Source organism: Amaranthus tricolor, chromosome 12, assembly GCF_026212465.1.
Source record: "Amaranthus tricolor cultivar Red isolate AtriRed21 chromosome 12, ASM2621246v1, whole genome shotgun sequence".
Lineage (NCBI taxonomy): Eukaryota > Viridiplantae > Streptophyta > Magnoliopsida > Caryophyllales > Amaranthaceae > Amaranthus > Amaranthus tricolor.
The window spans coordinates 790063-808265 of NC_080058.1; the positions used below are offsets into that span (position 1 = coordinate 790063).

The 18203-nt window shown below is 35.3% G+C and overlaps 3 protein-coding genes across 3 annotated transcripts; 2 read left to right on the forward strand and 1 right to left on the reverse strand.

Moving 5' to 3' along the window:
- The first annotated feature begins 411 nt into the window (after window positions 1–411).
- LOC130797007 (uncharacterized) lies at window positions 412–5032 on the forward strand. Its single transcript, XM_057659474.1, has 8 exons — window positions 412–559; window positions 1093–1116; window positions 1616–1721; window positions 1825–1893; window positions 2861–3354; window positions 3790–4051; window positions 4246–4454; window positions 4641–5032. The coding sequence occupies exons 1-8, from the start codon at window positions 555–557 to the stop codon at window positions 4705–4707; spliced, it is 1236 nt and encodes a 411-aa protein (XP_057515457.1). The 5' UTR covers window positions 412–554; the 3' UTR covers window positions 4708–5032.
- A 38-nt stretch (window positions 5033–5070) lies between these two features.
- LOC130797006 (intracellular protein transport protein USO1-like) lies at window positions 5071–10351 on the reverse strand. The gene is made up of 4 exons (XM_057659473.1): window positions 9891–10351; window positions 8219–9386; window positions 6704–7448; window positions 5071–5828 (listed from the first exon to the last, which is right to left on the reverse strand). Exons 2-4 carry the CDS (start codon window positions 9381–9383, stop codon window positions 5564–5566), a joined length of 2175 nt encoding a protein of 724 aa, XP_057515456.1. The 5' UTR covers window positions 9384–9386; window positions 9891–10351; the 3' UTR covers window positions 5071–5563.
- Window positions 10352–10997: 646 nt separating this feature from the next.
- On the forward strand, window positions 10998–17986 carry LOC130797008 (riboflavin biosynthesis protein PYRR, chloroplastic). The gene is made up of 9 exons (XM_057659475.1): window positions 10998–11485; window positions 11579–11713; window positions 12796–12895; window positions 13041–13166; window positions 13268–13581; window positions 14946–15065; window positions 15792–16037; window positions 16711–16836; window positions 17461–17986. Exons 1-9 carry the CDS (start codon window positions 11123–11125, stop codon window positions 17695–17697), a joined length of 1767 nt encoding a protein of 588 aa, XP_057515458.1. The 5' UTR covers window positions 10998–11122; the 3' UTR covers window positions 17698–17986.
- Window positions 17987–18203: the final 217 nt, after the last annotated feature.

The following is an 18203-nucleotide window of genomic DNA, read 5'->3' on the forward strand; positions in this document are numbered from 1 at the left end:
TAAGACAATATTTAAGCTTTAATATTTTTAACTGTGAATAACTTAAAATTATGAAAAATTGATATTAATAAGCATTGAGACGAATAAAATAAGATTGCACTTGATGATACTTTAACTTATAAATTAAGAATAAAATACAAACTAAAAATGATTAGTGATTAATAATCAAAAAATATATGAGACAAGTAAGAAGAATAAGAGGAAGTACAAAGAAAGAAAAACCAATGAGATTTTTATGACACCTTTCCGCCATTGCTTAGAAAAATTAATATTAATAATCTAAATTTTTGTCTATCTTCCGAAAATAATTTTAATTTTTAATTATTTTCAAATAAAAATTTAAATTATTTAAAAATAATTAATAGGAATTAATAATTTATAACGAGAAAATTAATCCTTACCGGTGACAGTGAGGTGTTGTCCTAACGCCTAAATATCTTTAAAGTTACTCTTTCTCTTTTTTGTGTTTGATTTCATATCTTCTTTCTCTCTCTTCACATCTCCGCCAAACTCACAGCAACGTTCACCTCTCTCGATCCGTATCCGCCTTGTTTATGAGGTTACCATAATTCTTTCTCCTTTTGTTTTCCTTTTATTTTCTTTCTCGAATCTCGTTTTTCACATCTTGATTTCATTGTTATTGATCTATAGATCTGTTTTTTAAACTTTAATCGCCTGAAAAGTTTACGCATAAAAGTTAATTCTTTTTGGTCAAGTTTGTGATCGAATATGGTCTGGTATAACTAATGATATCTTTTATTCGATTTGATGTTTCGTTTGTTTTTATTTAATTGTTTACTTGTGTTGCAATTCGTTTTTCCGAGTTTGGATTTTAAATCGAATTGATATCTCTGAGCTAGGGTTTCGTTTTGGATTGAGAATTCAGGGTATTGGACTGGGCATTTGGGTTTTTTTTTCTTCACTTTGCATGTTTAACCTAATCTGTCCTTTTTTTTTTGTTAAAGAGAATAAATATCTTCGTGAAAAATATCTATTTGATTGATTATATTTGAAGATTTGAGTTAATTTAGGTTTTCTTTGATCATGTTTATTTTGGACTCATTTTGTTTTCATTGTTCTGTTGTTTTGCAGCTCGAAGGAGAGACCCACTCTTGGGTGAGTATTAAATTTGCTTTCTTTGATTTCGATTATAATTAATTGTGTTATGTCATTATGTGTGATATGCAACTGATATGAGATATGATGAGTCACTGTCAATTCTTCAATTGATCTTGTTATGTAATATAATTTTTGATTTGATAAAAAACTTGGTTATTTTATTATATGTTCATAAGAGTCAATTGATTTAAAGATGGGCTTTGTGGGTTTCATGATGTGACTGATTTTGTAAAAAGAACAAAACTAGTTCTTTTGACTGATTAGGTTAAATGTATAGAAACTGGATTCTGGTTGGATTTTTTTTATAAAATTAGGTTGTTAACAGTTTATGAATTGTTAATTGTATCGTGGTTCATTCACTTTATGCCTTAGCTACTGCTGTAATTTTGAATATTATGCTGTGTTTGTTATGTTAGATATGATTAAGATGGTGTTTAGAGTTCCTGTTAGTTGTCCTTTGTGTTGACTTGAATGTTGATTTGGATTATTTGAACAGTGGTACGCGGATCAAGACCCGCAAACGGAATATCGCAGCTCCTCTGGACCCTGCAGCATTTGCAGATGCAGTGGTCCAGATTTATTTGGATAATGCTGGTGATTTGGTAATTTGATCTTTGCATTTGCACATCTGCTGTTTTGACGCTTCTCATCATATATTTAATGCTGGATCATGTAGTGATCTGATAATCTGTTTTCTATTTGCAGGAACTTATCGCAAAGAGCATTGAATCTTCAGAACTCGACTTTTCAAGATACGGTGAAACTTTCTTTGAGGTAAAGTCCTAATGTTATGGAAGTATTTTTCTGCTGTATATCTTGTTATTTGCTTTATGTTGTGTTCGGTTCAGTGGATTTTGTAGCATGATCTTGTGTGATTTGTATCTGGAAATAGCACTTTTGTTGATATCTGAGGCTTATTAGTCTATTAGCCACTGAACTTTGTAATAAGAACATGTTTTTTTTTTTCCTCTGGAGACTGGAATTCATATAATTATATCCATATTGGGCCAGCAGAACTGTAGACATTTGAGATTAATCTAGGCTAGTGATTGCAATATGAGTAATATGACCTTCAATACTTGGAAGCTTGTTTGAGTTCCCTTTTGGCATTTTAAATTTCTTCTGGTGCCCCTCCTTTTTTAATATTTTTGCAACGTTTATAATACTATACATGGAAGCAGACTAGGTTTACAGTTCTGATGGTTCTAGAATATAGGGAACATAGATAGCATGCAAATATATTTTAACAATTTAAATCTGGAGCAGTCTTTGGTGCTGGTTTGGAAGTCTTTGTTTTTGGTGGTTGGTTTATTTGTTGCTCTTTTTTTTTTTTTTTTTTGGTTTGTAAGGCTGGATGTATTTAGATGAATTGCTAGGAACATTGATTCTGATAGGTTCCAAGTAATTTTTGGTATTTATGCTACATGTAATTTCCAAAAAAAATTGGAGCAATAATAGTCGGATACAACGCTACATGAGGAATATTTTTTCAAGTTTTGATTGATGCACAATAAGAAATTGTTTTGCTGGTCCTTGTGGGAAAGCTTAGTGCTTTTATTGATTGAGAATGAAGAATTAGGAGTTAAGGATTAGACTATTGCTTTTTGAGTATTTTCCACACATTGTCATTTGTGGGCAATTGTTCAATGATTTAGTTGTAGCTTTTAACTAGGTCTCTAGCTTTGGACATTATATCATTAAGCAAAATTATGTGGAAGATGACTGGTCATTTTACACGCAGGTCGTCTTCACTGGGGGCCGTACCCAACCTGGAACAACTAAACCTGATGAGGGGGAGCGCCACACTTACTCTGTAATAGATTGTGAACCTAAACGTGAAGAAATTTTGGTATCTGTAGTTTATATACAGAAAATTCTACGCCGGAGGCCTTTTCTTATAAAATATCTTGAAAATGTTATGCGAAGATTCTTACAGTCTTTGGAGCTATTTGAAGACAATGAAAGGAAAAAGTTGGCAATTTTCACAGCTCTTGCCTTCTCCCAGAAGCTGTCAGGTCTTCCACCAGAGACAGTGTTCCAGCCTCTGCTCAAGGACAATCTTGTGGCCAAAGGGCTAGTTCTTACATTCATAACAGATTTCTTTAAGGAGTATCTAGTCGAGAACAGCCTGGATGATTTGATTTCACTCCTGAAACGCGCTAAAGTTGAGGAAAAACTTCTTGACTTTTTCCCATCTTCTAAAAGATCTGCTGAAGCATTTGCTGAACATTTTACGTGAGTATGCTTGCCTGTCTACATCATGTTTTCTCATTAGGCAGTCCTTAAAATTCCATGTAGACATATCACCTTTCTCATGTCATTTCAAGCTTTATTAATGATGTATGTCTTTTGCTGCTATGATTGTAGTCCATTATTATTCCTACGAATATTGAAATTGCGTCTCCTTTAGAAATTGATTTATTTTTCCACTTTCCACCACTGGATTGTGTTATCTAGAATCTGTTTCGTTTTAATAATGGATTAACTTCCTACAATCGGTCATCACATCTATTTTAAGAAATAGATGTATATTTCCACTAGTGTATTGGTTTTTTGGCCTTCAGGAGTCTCCTTCCTAAGTAATGGATTAACGATGTGCTGCTTTTCATTTCATTTTTTTTTCCTGCTTTTGCTTGCTGGCTTTCTGATTGTTGCTTCTCTCTTCTTCAGCAAGGAAGGTCTTGTACAATTGGTCCAGTTCAACGAGAAAAAGATATTTGAGGTTAAATTGGCAGAAATGAAGTCTGCGTTAACGACTCAGATAGCTGAAGAAGCTGATGTCGAGGAAGTGATTGAAACTGTGAAGCATCATGTGAAAGAAGCTAAGCTCCCTGACATTGAGGTTGTGCGTCTTCTATGGGATGTTATCATGGATGCTGTTCAGTGGTCCGGGAAAAACCAGCAGCAGAATGCTAATTCAGCATTGCGTCAGGTATGGTTTAGAGTTTAGTCAGTGGAAAACAATGCTTAACCATATGCTTTGTCATGACCGTGTGTGAATGACAAATGCCGATAATGTTTGTTGAACTAATCCCTTAACTGCTTTTTTGATTTTGTTTCCTTGAATCTTGTAGTCAATTCTGTTGTGGTAATTTATCTGAGGCAAGTCCTTCTGTTTCCTCTTAGGTAAAAACCTGGGCAAAGCTTTTAAATACCTACTGTACTAGTGGAAAACTTGAACTGGAACTCATTTACAAAGTCCAGATCCAATGCTATGAGGATGCCAAATTGATGAAATTGTTCCCAGAAATAGTAAGGTCCCTTTATGACCTAGATGTGCTTGCTGAAGACACAATCCTCCATTGGTTCCGCAAGGGAACAAATCCCAAGGGCAGGTATTGTTTCGAAACCGTATCAACAACCTCTAGTTTTTCCCAATACTAGGATATTTCCATTGTAAACCAATCCCGCATCTTAACCACCTCATTCTTTTGAGATGTCTTGATGCTTTAATATTTGGCGCTCTAATTGCTGAATCACTAATTGTGATGACCGACATTCTTCTGTATTTGTGTTCTTAGGCAAACTTTTGTGAAGTCGCTTGAGCCCTTTGTGAAATGGTTGGAAGAGGCGGAGGAAGAAGATTGAACTTGGTCGTTGTTACTGCAGGGGGTTCTTCATTATGCCTTTCAAGTAGACCTGTCAAATCGGTTGGTCGATTCGGGTTTTCGAGTCGGGTCAAAATTTGATGTCTACTTACAAGTTATCCCCTGTCTTTAAATTTGAGAGCTTGTGAAAAAACTCGATAATATATGTTGTGTTGTTTCTTTCCTGGTAGGTTTTTTTTTTATGGTGACATGGGTTTCAAATTATTGATTCGAATCTAAAGCTTTGTAATTTTGTACTTGGATCTTTTGATGTTGCAGGTTCTTTTTACTTCGTTTGTTTTTACAAATTTTCTTTTTGGTTGGTACTCACGTAATTGGTATCATTCTTCATGCATTAGTTGGTATTTGGTTAGTTAATTTTTTATCAATTGGTTTGACCGATTGATTTTAAACACGCTAAAAATAACGTGTTCAAAAATAACTTATTTTTTTGTAATAAGTTGTTTTAACTAGTTAATTTATCAAATAAATATTAAATGATTAAATTAATCAATTATTTTGCCAAATATCCTTGTATGAAACATTAATTCATCTTTACCAAACGATGCACTACATTGGCAATTTACTAAGTTGCTTGTTAATTGCTGTACTCCTTAATCCATTCTATTTACAATGATTACCTAATTACATCCGACGAAACCCTCCAAAATGTGAAATTTTTCGAGAAATTCAGTGAGCAAAAATCACCATTAACAGTATCCTCCTATGATAAAATATGTTTTCATACACGTCAAAAGGGCTTGGTTGACTTTACTATGATACTTTCGTGCGCAAGGGTGCAAACAAACTAGGTCAGGTTACGTTGAGCTTTGTGAAAATGAAAATAGTCTAACGGGTTAGATCCAACGAACCCTCTTGATCGGATCAGGGTGTTCAACATACTCTTGGCCTGTTGCAGATGTAGACTTGTATAGTAGATCAGTTGACGAGGGAGAAAAAAGAGGATCATGTCTCTTTTTATAGATGTCAAACAACTGTTTGGAGTACTTAGCAGCAAGCCGTTTGCACTCTTCGCGATCATGCTTCTGCAGATCAGCCACCAACCTTTTCATTTTACCGTTTGGTTCCCCGTCTATTAGAAATTTGGCAATGGTAGTGACCCTGGAAGGACGGAGCAAGATTGTTAGTGACACTACAATTCACAGTGATTGAGTTGAAACCCTAAACCCTAAACATCTCCTCAGACTGCATAAGAAAATATGATCATATGACAAATACTTAGTAGCTGAGTTTAATCATCACCACTAGGGCAAGTTTATAGACATGTGGAGTCCATTTTGTTGTTGATACTATACGGTGGTAATAGGCACGAATCGTGGTGCCAATCTTCATCAAATGTGCTAAGTCACTCCCATAGTGACGAAACCATAAAAAACTTTTCATGTTCAGAAATTTCTATTACCACTTAATATTACTTTACAAAATAGTACATTGGAATGAATTTTAAGAAGTAAATCGTATGAATGAAGTTGAATAAGTATGACCATTAAACTGGTAAAAGGATTTCCCTACCAAAATTATAATAAATTTCCACAATCGAGTTCAACTTCTACGGTGCAAACCAAGTTGTGAGAAGACAAAGATCAACATTTGAAGATAGAATGTTTCAAAAGTATTCATAAAGACAATCATGCATGAATTGCAATAAAACTACTTTTAGCTAGTATCCATATCTCAGGGTGTGATTCAAACAGACCATTGGGATAATTTAGCTAGTTTAAGGAAAACGCCATCAGAGTCGAGGACTTTCACATATGAACATAGCTTAGCAAAGGTAAGTATTAAGGAAAAGAAATGAACATAGATATCCAGTATCAGCTCATCAATAATTTGTGTCAAGTATCTCAGTTCATTAGGCCACCAAATCAAAAGAATCAAGCGATATTGTGGCTAGCAGAAACAAGGAAAATTTCATGCTTTGACTGATGTTCATCTTAATCACAATTATAAAAGAACATTAATAGTAAATTGGTTACCTTTTGGAATCACACTTTTGAAATGTGTTGTTTCCCAGGAAAACTGAAGCAGCTGTACTAGGAAACAAAGGATTATGCAGCCGATACAGCGCACATACTGCCTTGGCACATAAGTCATCATCGTTATCAAAGGCGCAGACCATGTCTGCATAACATTCGATAATTTTGTTTTGTTTCCTACGTCGTAGAGTGCTCATTAACTCTTCCAGTTGCGGGCTCAAACTTTTAGCAGCTTCCGGGGTTCCATATTTTGATTTACAATCGTTGCTTTTCATCTCATATTTTGAAGAACTACATCGTCTTGGCCCAGTAACTTCTATTTCCTCACGTTTCTTCATAGTTGAAAGTGTTTGCCTTGAAAGATTGTTAAATTTATGGTCACTTCTAGAAGCTAACAAAGCAGTAACTGACGGTTCTGGCTTGACTTCTTCACAAAGTGCAGGTTTGAGTTTCTTGGTTTCAAGTGTTTGCTTCAGGCTATCATCACTAGAACTATCGAGATTGTAACAATTGTTTGAACCCCTAAGGCAGCGCCTTTTATTTTTGACGTCATGGACATGATTAGGATTCTCATAATCATCATCACTGTCGATGATGATAGGTTCAGCAGATGTAGTCCTCTTGTTGCCAGTACCAGTAACATCATTACTGTCAAAAACCAATTTCTTCTTGACATCTTCCAAAAATTGCTTGTTCGACTTCAGACTGCTGTTCGTTTCATTGACATGAGAAACAAAACCCAATTCTGGAATACAAAGAAAAACTATCAAAAAGGTCCTAAAAGATTGTTAGACAATAAAGAGGTCAACATATACACAGATTGTATGATGGTCATGTTACAAAACAAAGTGAAAGCTAATAATATATGTTCATCACAATGGAAGTGTTCTTAAAAAACGTATCATCAAGCATATTTAACAGCTTAACCAAGTCAATAGTCAAGGATACTCGCTTATTTACCTAACTATGAACCAAAACTAAGACCCACAATAGAGAACTCCATGTCATCGCAACCATAGATGCTTACTTCATGTCCAATGTCAAATGATTCGCAAATCAAAACAAACAAATTATGGTCGGTTTCGGGCTATTTTGGTCATTTCGAGCGAATGGCAAATTCAAAAGGTGAATTAGCTTGTGCAACACTAATCATGCCTATAGTAGAATTCCTCTTTGATACTCCATATTGTAAGCAACATCGTGGTAAAATGGTGTGAAAGATAGAAAGGTACAAATGCATCAAGGTCATTTTTGTGTAACAAGTCCACAATTGTGTCGTCCCCCTTTTATAGAACACATTTCTTAGTGCCACTAGAAGGTCTAGCTTAAAGATCAGCGTACGTAATTCTATTTGTCTCAAAACCCCTAAAAAATGTTGAGTTTCTACTCAACCTCACACAAGAATCAAGATTAGCTTCCACAACAAAATGTGAAACAATATAATAAAAGGTAACAAAGATATAATCATGTAATATATTGATCAAACCAATTTTTGTTACCAAATAGAGAACGTACCTGCTTCTTGAGTATTTCCATCTTTCTCCACTTCCCCTTTGCAAGTTGGACCAATCTCTTCTGAATCAAGGACCTTAATGACTTGGGATATAATTTTCCCAATTTGGCTACTAGAAAAATTTTCATTTCTTCCCACTTCCAAGCACAAGCAACTGATCACATCTCCAAGTTTCGTGAACTTCTCTTCAACCAACCCCAACTTTGTCATCAATTCCCTTTTCTCCGACTCTAAAGCCTCGTTCATCTTTTCAAAATCTTCGATTTTCTTATCTTGCACTTCCATAGATTCTATAATATCCCTCTTCATAAGTGCAATGTCCTCTGAAAGCTTCTCAATCCTTTTGTCCTTCTCTACATCTTCTCTCTTTAATTCTATAATATTGGCATCGTATTTCGTCTTCTGCTCCTCTAGAATAGCATTTTTCCTTTTAGTTTCTTCTAATTCCTCTAGTTGAGCCCTAAATTTAGCTTCAAGTTGTCTCCTTTCCATCTCATTCTTCTTCACCAAATCCTCCATCCTCTCATCTACTTTTCTATTAAGTTCTTCCAAACTTGCAGTAAATTTCAACACTTCCTTCTCCAAACAAGCATTCTTCTTCCGAAGACCTTCCAATTCCTCCAATTCACCATTAATTAGCTTATCATTCTTAATCACTAGCTCTTCAATTTTTCCCTCCTTCTCACTCAAACTCTTTTTCAATTCCTCGACTGTTTCATATACACAAGACAAATCTGAAATTAACTTCGTCTTCTCCTCCTCCATCTCTCTAACACTATCGTGCAAACGATCATACCTCTTCATCGCCATCTTTTCCTTGTCCTTAGCTACACTCAAATCCCTCGTCAAATCTCTCAATTTATCTTCATTTACATCAAAAGCCCGCTTCAATCTTCCCCGCTCTTCCACACACTCATACTTGAGCTTCTTCAATTCTCTAAGCTCCCCCTCCAAAATATCATTCCTCTCCCTCAATCTATCCACTACTTCCTTTTTCTCTCCCTTCAATCTATTTTCCCTATCTGTTAATTCTTTCACCGCTGCCCTATAATCATCCTTGAGAAACGAGCTTTGCAGTGACTCAATTATGTCTGAAATTGACCGGTTTTGTGAAACCCCAGAACCACCACTGCTTTTGGTTGATGGCTTGAAGGAACCCCAACTCATTTTCTGCAAGTTACACATTACCAGAATGACAAATTTTCATTATTCAACCAATACTCCAAGTGATAATATAATACTCCATATTTTATGAGAAAGTGGAAGAAAGAGTATCGATCATGAACAAAAATAGAATTGTAGCAAAAATGTACTTGATTCTTTGGGACAGAGGAGTATCAACTAAGATAGATACTTTTTTGCAAAAACTTAACAACATCAAGAAAAAATTATGTAAATCAGTAAGAGTCCTACATAACCTAGAAAAATTGAACTTCTAGGTGATTACTAAAACAAATTCTCACTAATTTTCAGCAACTACTTACAAAACAAAGAAGAAATCAGTGAAAATCACGTATGACCTAGAACATTTTCATGCTTTTAGGTCATTGCTCAACTACTCACAAATTATAGAGGTATTGCTTGTTCCTCATCCTTATGTGGACGAAAGCAACAAATTAATCGGAATTTTGGAGTAAAATTATAGAATCATGCAGATGGAATGAAGAAACTGACCTAACGGGTTAAGAAATCTCCAAATTCAGCGAAATGCGATGAATGATGAAAATTGTAAGTACCCAAATGCAGGAATTATACTGCAATGTCAATGTGAACAGCATCAACAGACAACAAGGAGAAGTGTAATAATTGCTAGTACTATTACTAGTAATAATCATCTCACAAAAGAGCAGTAGAATTTGCTTAATAGGAGTAATAGTCTACGAGATAATCCTATTGGGCAAAACATCATTTTGGGGAGAACATCACACAAAAGTTGTGGAATGATGTGCGTTGGAAGTTGGAACGGGAAACTAGAAAGGCGTAGTTGTGACTAGAACTCGACTATGTGTTTTTGACAAAGGATCGTTGGTCGTTAATGGTTGGATTTGTGAATTGTGATTTGTGATTTGTGATTTGTGATTTGTGAATTGTGAATAAGAAGACTACGTATATGGCACATAGCTATGAGTTTTTTTTTGTTAGGGTTGTTTGATAAGAGGAAATTATTAACTGTTTTTATTGACTTCAGCGTATTTGTGGAGTCATTTCAATCGTTTGAGCGACGGCTTATGATTTTGTTATTTTAAGGGTTTAAAAAATTAATATATTTGATTTTTAAATTAAATATAAAAAAAATATAATATTTTAGTAAGACTGCAAATCTTCATATAATCAAAGTTAATATTTTTTTACAATTAATAACGATTCATTAGTAAGGTAATGACTTGTTTGATAATTATTGATTTTGGATTCCTGTCAAGTAGTAACTATTTGATTGATAACTAAGTAATGATATTATTCCTATAAAAAAAGTTGTGATACCATTATTTTGTTGTTTTTCTTCTTTAATTAAATTATTTGAACAAATCAGTACTTTATTTAATAAAAATAAAATAATAATTAATTATTGTCACTTAAAATAACATTTTGACATGTAAGGTAAATGGGGGTTCAGTAAAACGCTATTGAATGTTTAGTTGACTTATTCGACCATTTGAAATTATTTATCAAATCAAAATAATGCAAGTATTATAAAATAGAGACGGTATAACTTTTAAACGAGAAGAGTAATAATTATTTGTCAAAGAAACGGTCTCTCAAACTTAGATAATTTAATACTCCCCATTACATCCAACGACCAAATTGTCATTGCCGCAAAATAAAAGCGTGGGAAACACCGTTGAATTCTTCATAAACCCGGACATTTCCACACCATTCCTATTCAACTGAAATTTTACTCCTCAACAATGGCGGCATTCATAGCAAAAGCCTGCTTCTTCTCAACAATGTCAATCACTAACCCTAATCTTCATTTAAACCTAAATTTAAACAACCCTCGTTCACATGCAGTCGATTCTTACTACATTAAACGCGCTGTCGAATTAGCTGATAAATCTGCTGGATTCTCATCTCCTCATCCTAATTTCGGCTGTGTTGTCGAAGCCGGAAGAGTTGTCGGCGAAGGTTATCTTTACGCTCAAGGTACTAAGTCGGCTGAAGTTCAAGCCGTTGAAGCTGCTGCCGGTTTGTGTCGTGGTGCTACTGCGTATCTTAATATGGAGCCTGGTGATTGTCATGGAGAACATACTGCTGTCTCTGCTCTTATTCAGGTTTTTTTTATGTGTTTCATTTTGTTGAATTTTTTTGGTGATTTTTAGGGTTTGATTTGATTGATTTGTTGAACTTTTGTCTGTGATGAGTAGGCAGGGATAAAAAGAGTGGTGATTGGAATTCGACATCCGTCGAAGCATTTGAGAGGATGTGCAATTCAAGCGCTTCGAAGTGAAGGTGTTCAAGTAGATGTGCTTGGTGAGGATTTGCAAAGCGATGTTGTTGAGGTCTTCTTCTTGTTTGATTTACTTTTTGAAATTTGTTATAATTTTCGTTTATGCAGTTAATATGATAGTAGTGTAATGTTCGATAAGAATCAAACCTTTACCTTTTTGTTTGGACGATACTCATATATGCATAAGCATTCTTGCTTCTCGTTTGCCATTGTGTCTGTTATCTAGCTTAAAATATTGATCAAAAGAGATTAATTCATGTGGGCTGGAACTTGAAAAACAAGAATTTTTTCCTTCAAATGTTTTGATTCAACTTTGCTAAACTACATTATTTTTTATTGCTATAACTTTGCAAATTTTTGATGTAAAATGTTAGAAAATAACCCACATGTGATCTCATATCGAAGAATTAGAGAGAGGTTGACTAACATATATACTTAGTGGGCTACTCCTTCCAATACTAATTGGATTTAGAATGGAACCTCTCATTGGGTTTGTGTGTAGCTAAATCTCCTCTTATGTGGGTTTTGTTGTGTGCAAGCCCAATAACAAATTTATCATAAGACATTGATTACTCACTATAAGACCAAATACAATTATTATATCGAATTGGGATGCTGAACACTGGGTAGTGTTTTTTCAATACATTAAAGTATCATAGTATATCTAGCCCATAACCAATTGGTAGACGTGGACATTATTAACCAGGAAAGTAATATGGGTTTTCACATGGTGGAGAGGCAGGATGAGGGAGTGGGGCTGAGAGAATACTCATTTTGCTTGATTCTGAACTACATGCTAATTACTGTCTTCCATCTGTTTGAGTGAAAAACAATTGGCTGAGATCCTTGAATATCCTTTTCTTGAGCTTGTTTTATTAATTACTTTCATTGTTGAGAAAGATGAGATATTGTAGCTATAATTATAGGATAGTAGACTTTATTGTAAGCAACCCATGTTGTTAATACTGATTAGCCTAATTAAATTTTTACTTTTATTGGTGAAGTTTCAGTGAGCAGTATATATGTAATTGGAATTTTATACTGTCTGCAAAAGATTTTTTTTTTTTTTAATTTCTCATATTTCTGCTACACTCTCCTCCAATGAAAGATCTAACGACTTCCTGGCTCCTGCAGGAAGCTATAAAATCTTGCCTTCTCGTGAATGCTCCTTTGGTTGTCAGGGCTGCTTCTAAAGTTCCATACTCAGTTTTCAAATATGCTATGACCCTTGATGGTATACATCACAGGTTTATTATAGAGTGCTTTCAACATATCCTCCGCTGTTAAAGCTTTGATATTTGTAGAAACTTTGAGTTGTGCAGCTGCTTGGTAATATACCTGTTTACAATAATTTACAATCATATTTTTTCACTTATCAGGGAAGATAGCTACTAACAGGGGGCATTCAGTATGGATAAGTAGCAATCTGTCAAGATGTCGGGTTCTTGAACTAAGGGGTCGAAGTGATGCTATTATCGTAGGAGGAAATACCGTACGGAACGATAGTATGGATCTAATCTGCTAGTTGCATTGAACTATTCAAGATTTTGTTGTATGTTTTTTCTAATTAACTTCTTTTTTTGTGTTTTAAAATTTTGGGATCTAGATCCTAGGTTAACTGCAAGGCAACAAGGTGGGCACTCACCAGTCCGGATTGTTGTGTCACAGACTCTAAATCTTCCTGAGATTGCCGACCTTTGGGATACTTCGGAAGTTCACACCATTGTAGTAACACAAAAGGGTGCTAGAAGAAGCTTTCAAAAGTATCTTGCTTCCAAAGGTGTTGAAGTAGTTGAATTTGAGATTCTTAACCCTAGAGACATAATGGAATACTTTTATGAATGTGGTTATCTTTCGATTCTATGGGAGTGTGGTGGAACATTGGCTGCATCAGCTATTTCATCTCGTGTTATTCATAAAGTATGTATATGTTCTTCTCTTTGTATACTGTTTAGTAAAAATTCCTGCTTGTAGAAAATGTGGTTTTGATACTATGCTCATAATGTCAACCCTCTACTCCATCAAAAGATATGATAGGCCTTGTGAGTTGTGAATTTGTGATAAAGTTGCGTCTGCAGGAATTTGTATGTGTGCCTCCCTTCCTCGCTCCTTCCTGATTAATGTTTATACTGTCCCCAACTTTATTATGGTTAATGTAGATCATCTCACTTTTGAATGCTCGGCAGTCCGTGGCCTTGCAGGAGGTCATGCTGATGGGTGCTTTCTGTTACCTAGTTCTATCTTTTCTTAATTTATCGTCACTTTCTTATTTAACTTAATGTCTTGCATCTTTTCTGGTTTGTTTCGAGCACGTTATAGTGGGGGGACGTCATACGCTCATCATCACCCCTCATCCCATCACCCCTGCTGCTTGCACGAATCCCACCTTAAACTTGATGCCCATTGAAATACAAGCAGATAAGGATTCAGCAGAGATGCTAGCTGCAATGAAGATGAGCAAAACCTTGGGCTGAGAAGAGTGTAGTCCTGAATCTGTCCTCTCTATTGATCCCCCTTCTTCCCATTTTTCCTCATATCTGGTAAAAGATTCCCCCCCCCCCCCTCCCCCCCCCCCCCCCCCCCCCCCAAAAAAAAAAAAAATTAAAATAGCTGTAATTTTGCACCTGTGTATGTATGTGTGTTTGAGTACATGTGTGCATTATCCCTCTCATCTTGGGTGTATTTGATGTTGGTAATTAGGTGTATGGGTGAGAGGATAGAAGATGTCAGAGGAAGTATTGTTATAAGAAGATAATAGCTTTTTCTGAGCAACTCTATTTGGGGAAGAAAATAGTATTTTCTTCTTTTCTGTAATAGATGCCATATTTTCAACTCGATACATTTTCCCATCCAGAGGTTGATAGGAGAGTTAAGACGTTCAGGTATTGACACTGTGTGAACTCAGAAGGGAAGCTATGTGAAGATTATCTACAACAGACTTGATTAAGAAGTAGATCTTATTGAGAGCGCGTCTCATGATTTTGAAATGTTAGATAAATCATGGAATTAGATCTTTCTAACCTTATAATATGGAAAATTTGGCAGATTTTAATGCTATTGCTACCTTTGTTGTCGTCAACTATGTCAGCTTGGTTGAAATTATTTACAAGAGTTGTTAACTTAAAACTTACTTTAAAACCTATTTTCCATCAACCATGACTATCTTTACTTTTGTTGTTTCCTATATGCCCCCAAAAGATATTTTTTTGAAATTTTTAATTGGCAATTTTGTGCAGATATTTTGACTTGTAATCTTGTTTTTCTTATGTCTGTAAATATAATAGGTGTATGCTTTTATTGCTCCTAAAATTATTGGTGGAAAGGGAGCGCCATCTCCAGTTGGCGAACTTGGCATGATTGAGATGACTCAAGCTCTTAATTTGCATGATGTCAGTTATGAACAGGTTGGTTGTGATTTGATCCTTTGTTGCAGTCAGCTTGTCTTCTGGTGATTTATGCCAACTCTTTTAAAAGTATAGCAATTGTTTTCTTTACCTTAATAGTTATTTAAGTAGGTGATGCTGTGGTTCGTCCGGAACTAGGGTGGCAGGTTTAGAATGTGATGTTAGTGTGATGGAATGTTATTGTAATTTTTTGAGGTGGTTTCACTTAGGTGCTCATAATACTGCATATGGTGGCAAGAGTAGATGACGATGGTGCTCACTGGTCAGAATACTAACCAAGCCCGTGTTGTGGTTAAATAGAACCAAGAGAAAGACAGTTATCTTTCCGGAGTGATAACACAGAAATATTTTCATCTGTCTTGATATCTGTTTTCTTTTCAGAGCCACTGAAGTAGTCAGTGGACAGTCTTGATATCCTGATTCAATATTTCCTGTGCTGTAAAGAAAAAACTGAGATATGAGACTAGCTTTCTTTACCTTGCTGTCTGGGGAAATCATGAAATTTTTTATACCACCTTTTTGTGAAGATGAGGTAGCATATTAAGTGCTCACTAATATTGGACACTCCAGTAGTTATGAGCATCATGCAGCATTGATGCGCTAATTTCTTATGCTATACTTGTAGCCTGTAGGATTGGCAGTAAAGCTGAGTTTGAATGTGTGCTTTCTGAAAGATCTTTTTGCCTGTTCCCTGAAGTTGACTTGTTTCTTGCATTTGCACTGCAGGTTGGACCTGACATGCTTGTTAGTGGATTTCTTCAGCCCATTCCTGATTTGACGCCTACAATTCCATCGTTGTCTGAGATACCAAAAATTGATCCATCACTTAATCCATATGAATCAAGCATCATATCCTTCTACAAGACTTGGGATCCTTATGGTTCTTTTTCCAATTTTTCACACCATCCTATCCAGATGCCAGATGAGGACGGCTACTATTTTACCTGGTCTAGTGTTGAGCATTATTACCAAGTGAGTACCTTTTTGTCTCCGCACACCCTCTCTCTCAGTCTCTGAAAACAGTTGCTTTAATGCCTTTTCTTTTAATATTAGCCTACTCAGCATTTTAAATGAATTCAGTAATCAGCTTTGCAAATTGCATAATAGTGTTTTTAATGAAACCCTCTTTGAGCTCTTGTTATTAATGAAACGGTACAGCTTCAAACCAATTTGTCTTCGCTTCAACAAACAAGAAAAACAATACTTCTTATGCTTCTTAAAGTGAAGGCTTATAAGTAAGGAGTAGGATTGGTGATGACTAGGATATAACAGAGAACCATTTATGACTGTAAAAACTTGTTTGTAGTCAATTGAATAGTAGATAGTAGATACATCTGAATGAGGATAATTTTCTTTTCCAATTGAAAATTAGTATGAAGAAAAAGGCTTATTTTCTACAAGCAACAACATCGACTCTTTTCCAGTTAATCACCTGAACTTTGAGCTGAGCTGAAACTAATTAGTTACAATACTGCTACATTAGCACTCATTCATAGGCAAGGGACTGACTCTCCATTTTGACAATCACAAGTTGAATAAGTGAATCAGAATGCTTTGGTGTGTTTACCGCTAAAATCGCCGTTCTATTTCTTAGCACATACATTATTTTGAATGTTGCTAAATACCCAAGTTTTTCCTTCTGCAGGCACACAAGTTTTATGGTGTACAAGATCCTGTGGCACGAGAATGTTTTGAGGCCATTAAATCTGCAAAAAGTCCTGAAGAAGCAGCCAGGATCGGTAGGAAAATGCAGAGGCGAAGACCTGATCTGGTATGTTTTCTTGTAGTTGAAGCTCAATGCAACAGTCATTATTTTGATTCCACAAAGTGTATTTCAGAAGAAATATTCCAAAATCCCCCAGCATTTTTTTCATTTCTCAAATCTAATACCCCTGTGCCCAGATAATCCATTTCCATGTAAATTGTAAGGCTAAGTTCATTGCAAGCATTACTGATTCTATGCTTGAGCTCCTTTCATAAATCACATTTTTAAAATGTAGAGGGATATGCCCACAAGGCACTACTCAAATCTCATCATGTCCATGTTATAATGTCTTGGACTGATATACGCCAAATTGTTTTAATTGTACCAATGGCAATGGGATTCTCTATAGGACCCTATCCTGAGTTATTGTCACAATCCACAGATACCCATTCTCTTAAAGAGAAATTTGTGGTTATGTTCTTCATTCAAATGAGGCATACATAATTACATTGTTAAGCAAATTCATGATTGTGAAATGGGAATCACATTCTTCACGAAAAAAACACGCGAACTTTGCTTCTTTTTTTTATTGGGCATAGATTGTAGTAAATTTAATGATTTGTTGAGTTATATTGTCATTCTAATCTCCTTCATTTAGTGTAATCATCTTTATTTCTTTATGTTGTTCAGGTGAGACCTGATTGGGAGACCGCAAAAATTGATGTTATGTACAGAGCCTTAAAATGTAAGTTTTCAATTTACCCACACCTAAACTCCATGCTTGCATCCACTGTTGGGTCTATTCTTGTCGAAGGTTCACCACATGATCTATTTTGGGGTGGCGGACGTGAGGGGGAAGGCCTTAATTATTTAGGGAGGTTATTAATGCAGTTGAGACGGGAATTTGTTGGCGAGTCCTCTGCATAAGTTGAGAATATTTGTTGAGGTATAGTATTTATGCTGAAAGATAAGATTCCACACATCAAATCCTACGATAGAAAAGGACAAAATTTGTATATCATAGTTTGCCCTCACCTAAAAGGACATCAGATGAGGATGATTCAAAGTTTTGTTTTGTCATCTTTGGGATTTTATCATTGGTTTGTTACAACTATTACTATGTTCAATTGTAATTTGGTATGTATTGTACAAATACAATATTGCTCATGTTTGATATGAATTTTGAAATAACATAATAGTATGATGTTTTTGGGCACGGGCTTCTGTTGGAAAATTATACCCATATGTGATCAGACATCAAAGAATTGGAGAAAGACTGACTAACATATATACTTGATGGACTACTTCTCTTAATACCAATTGGTTTAGGATGAAACTTCATCGGATTTGTATCCGGTCAACTCTCCTCTTGTGTGGGTCTTTCATACAAGCCCAAATTTATCGTCTTTCTCCTGACTTCTTTTAATATCCGC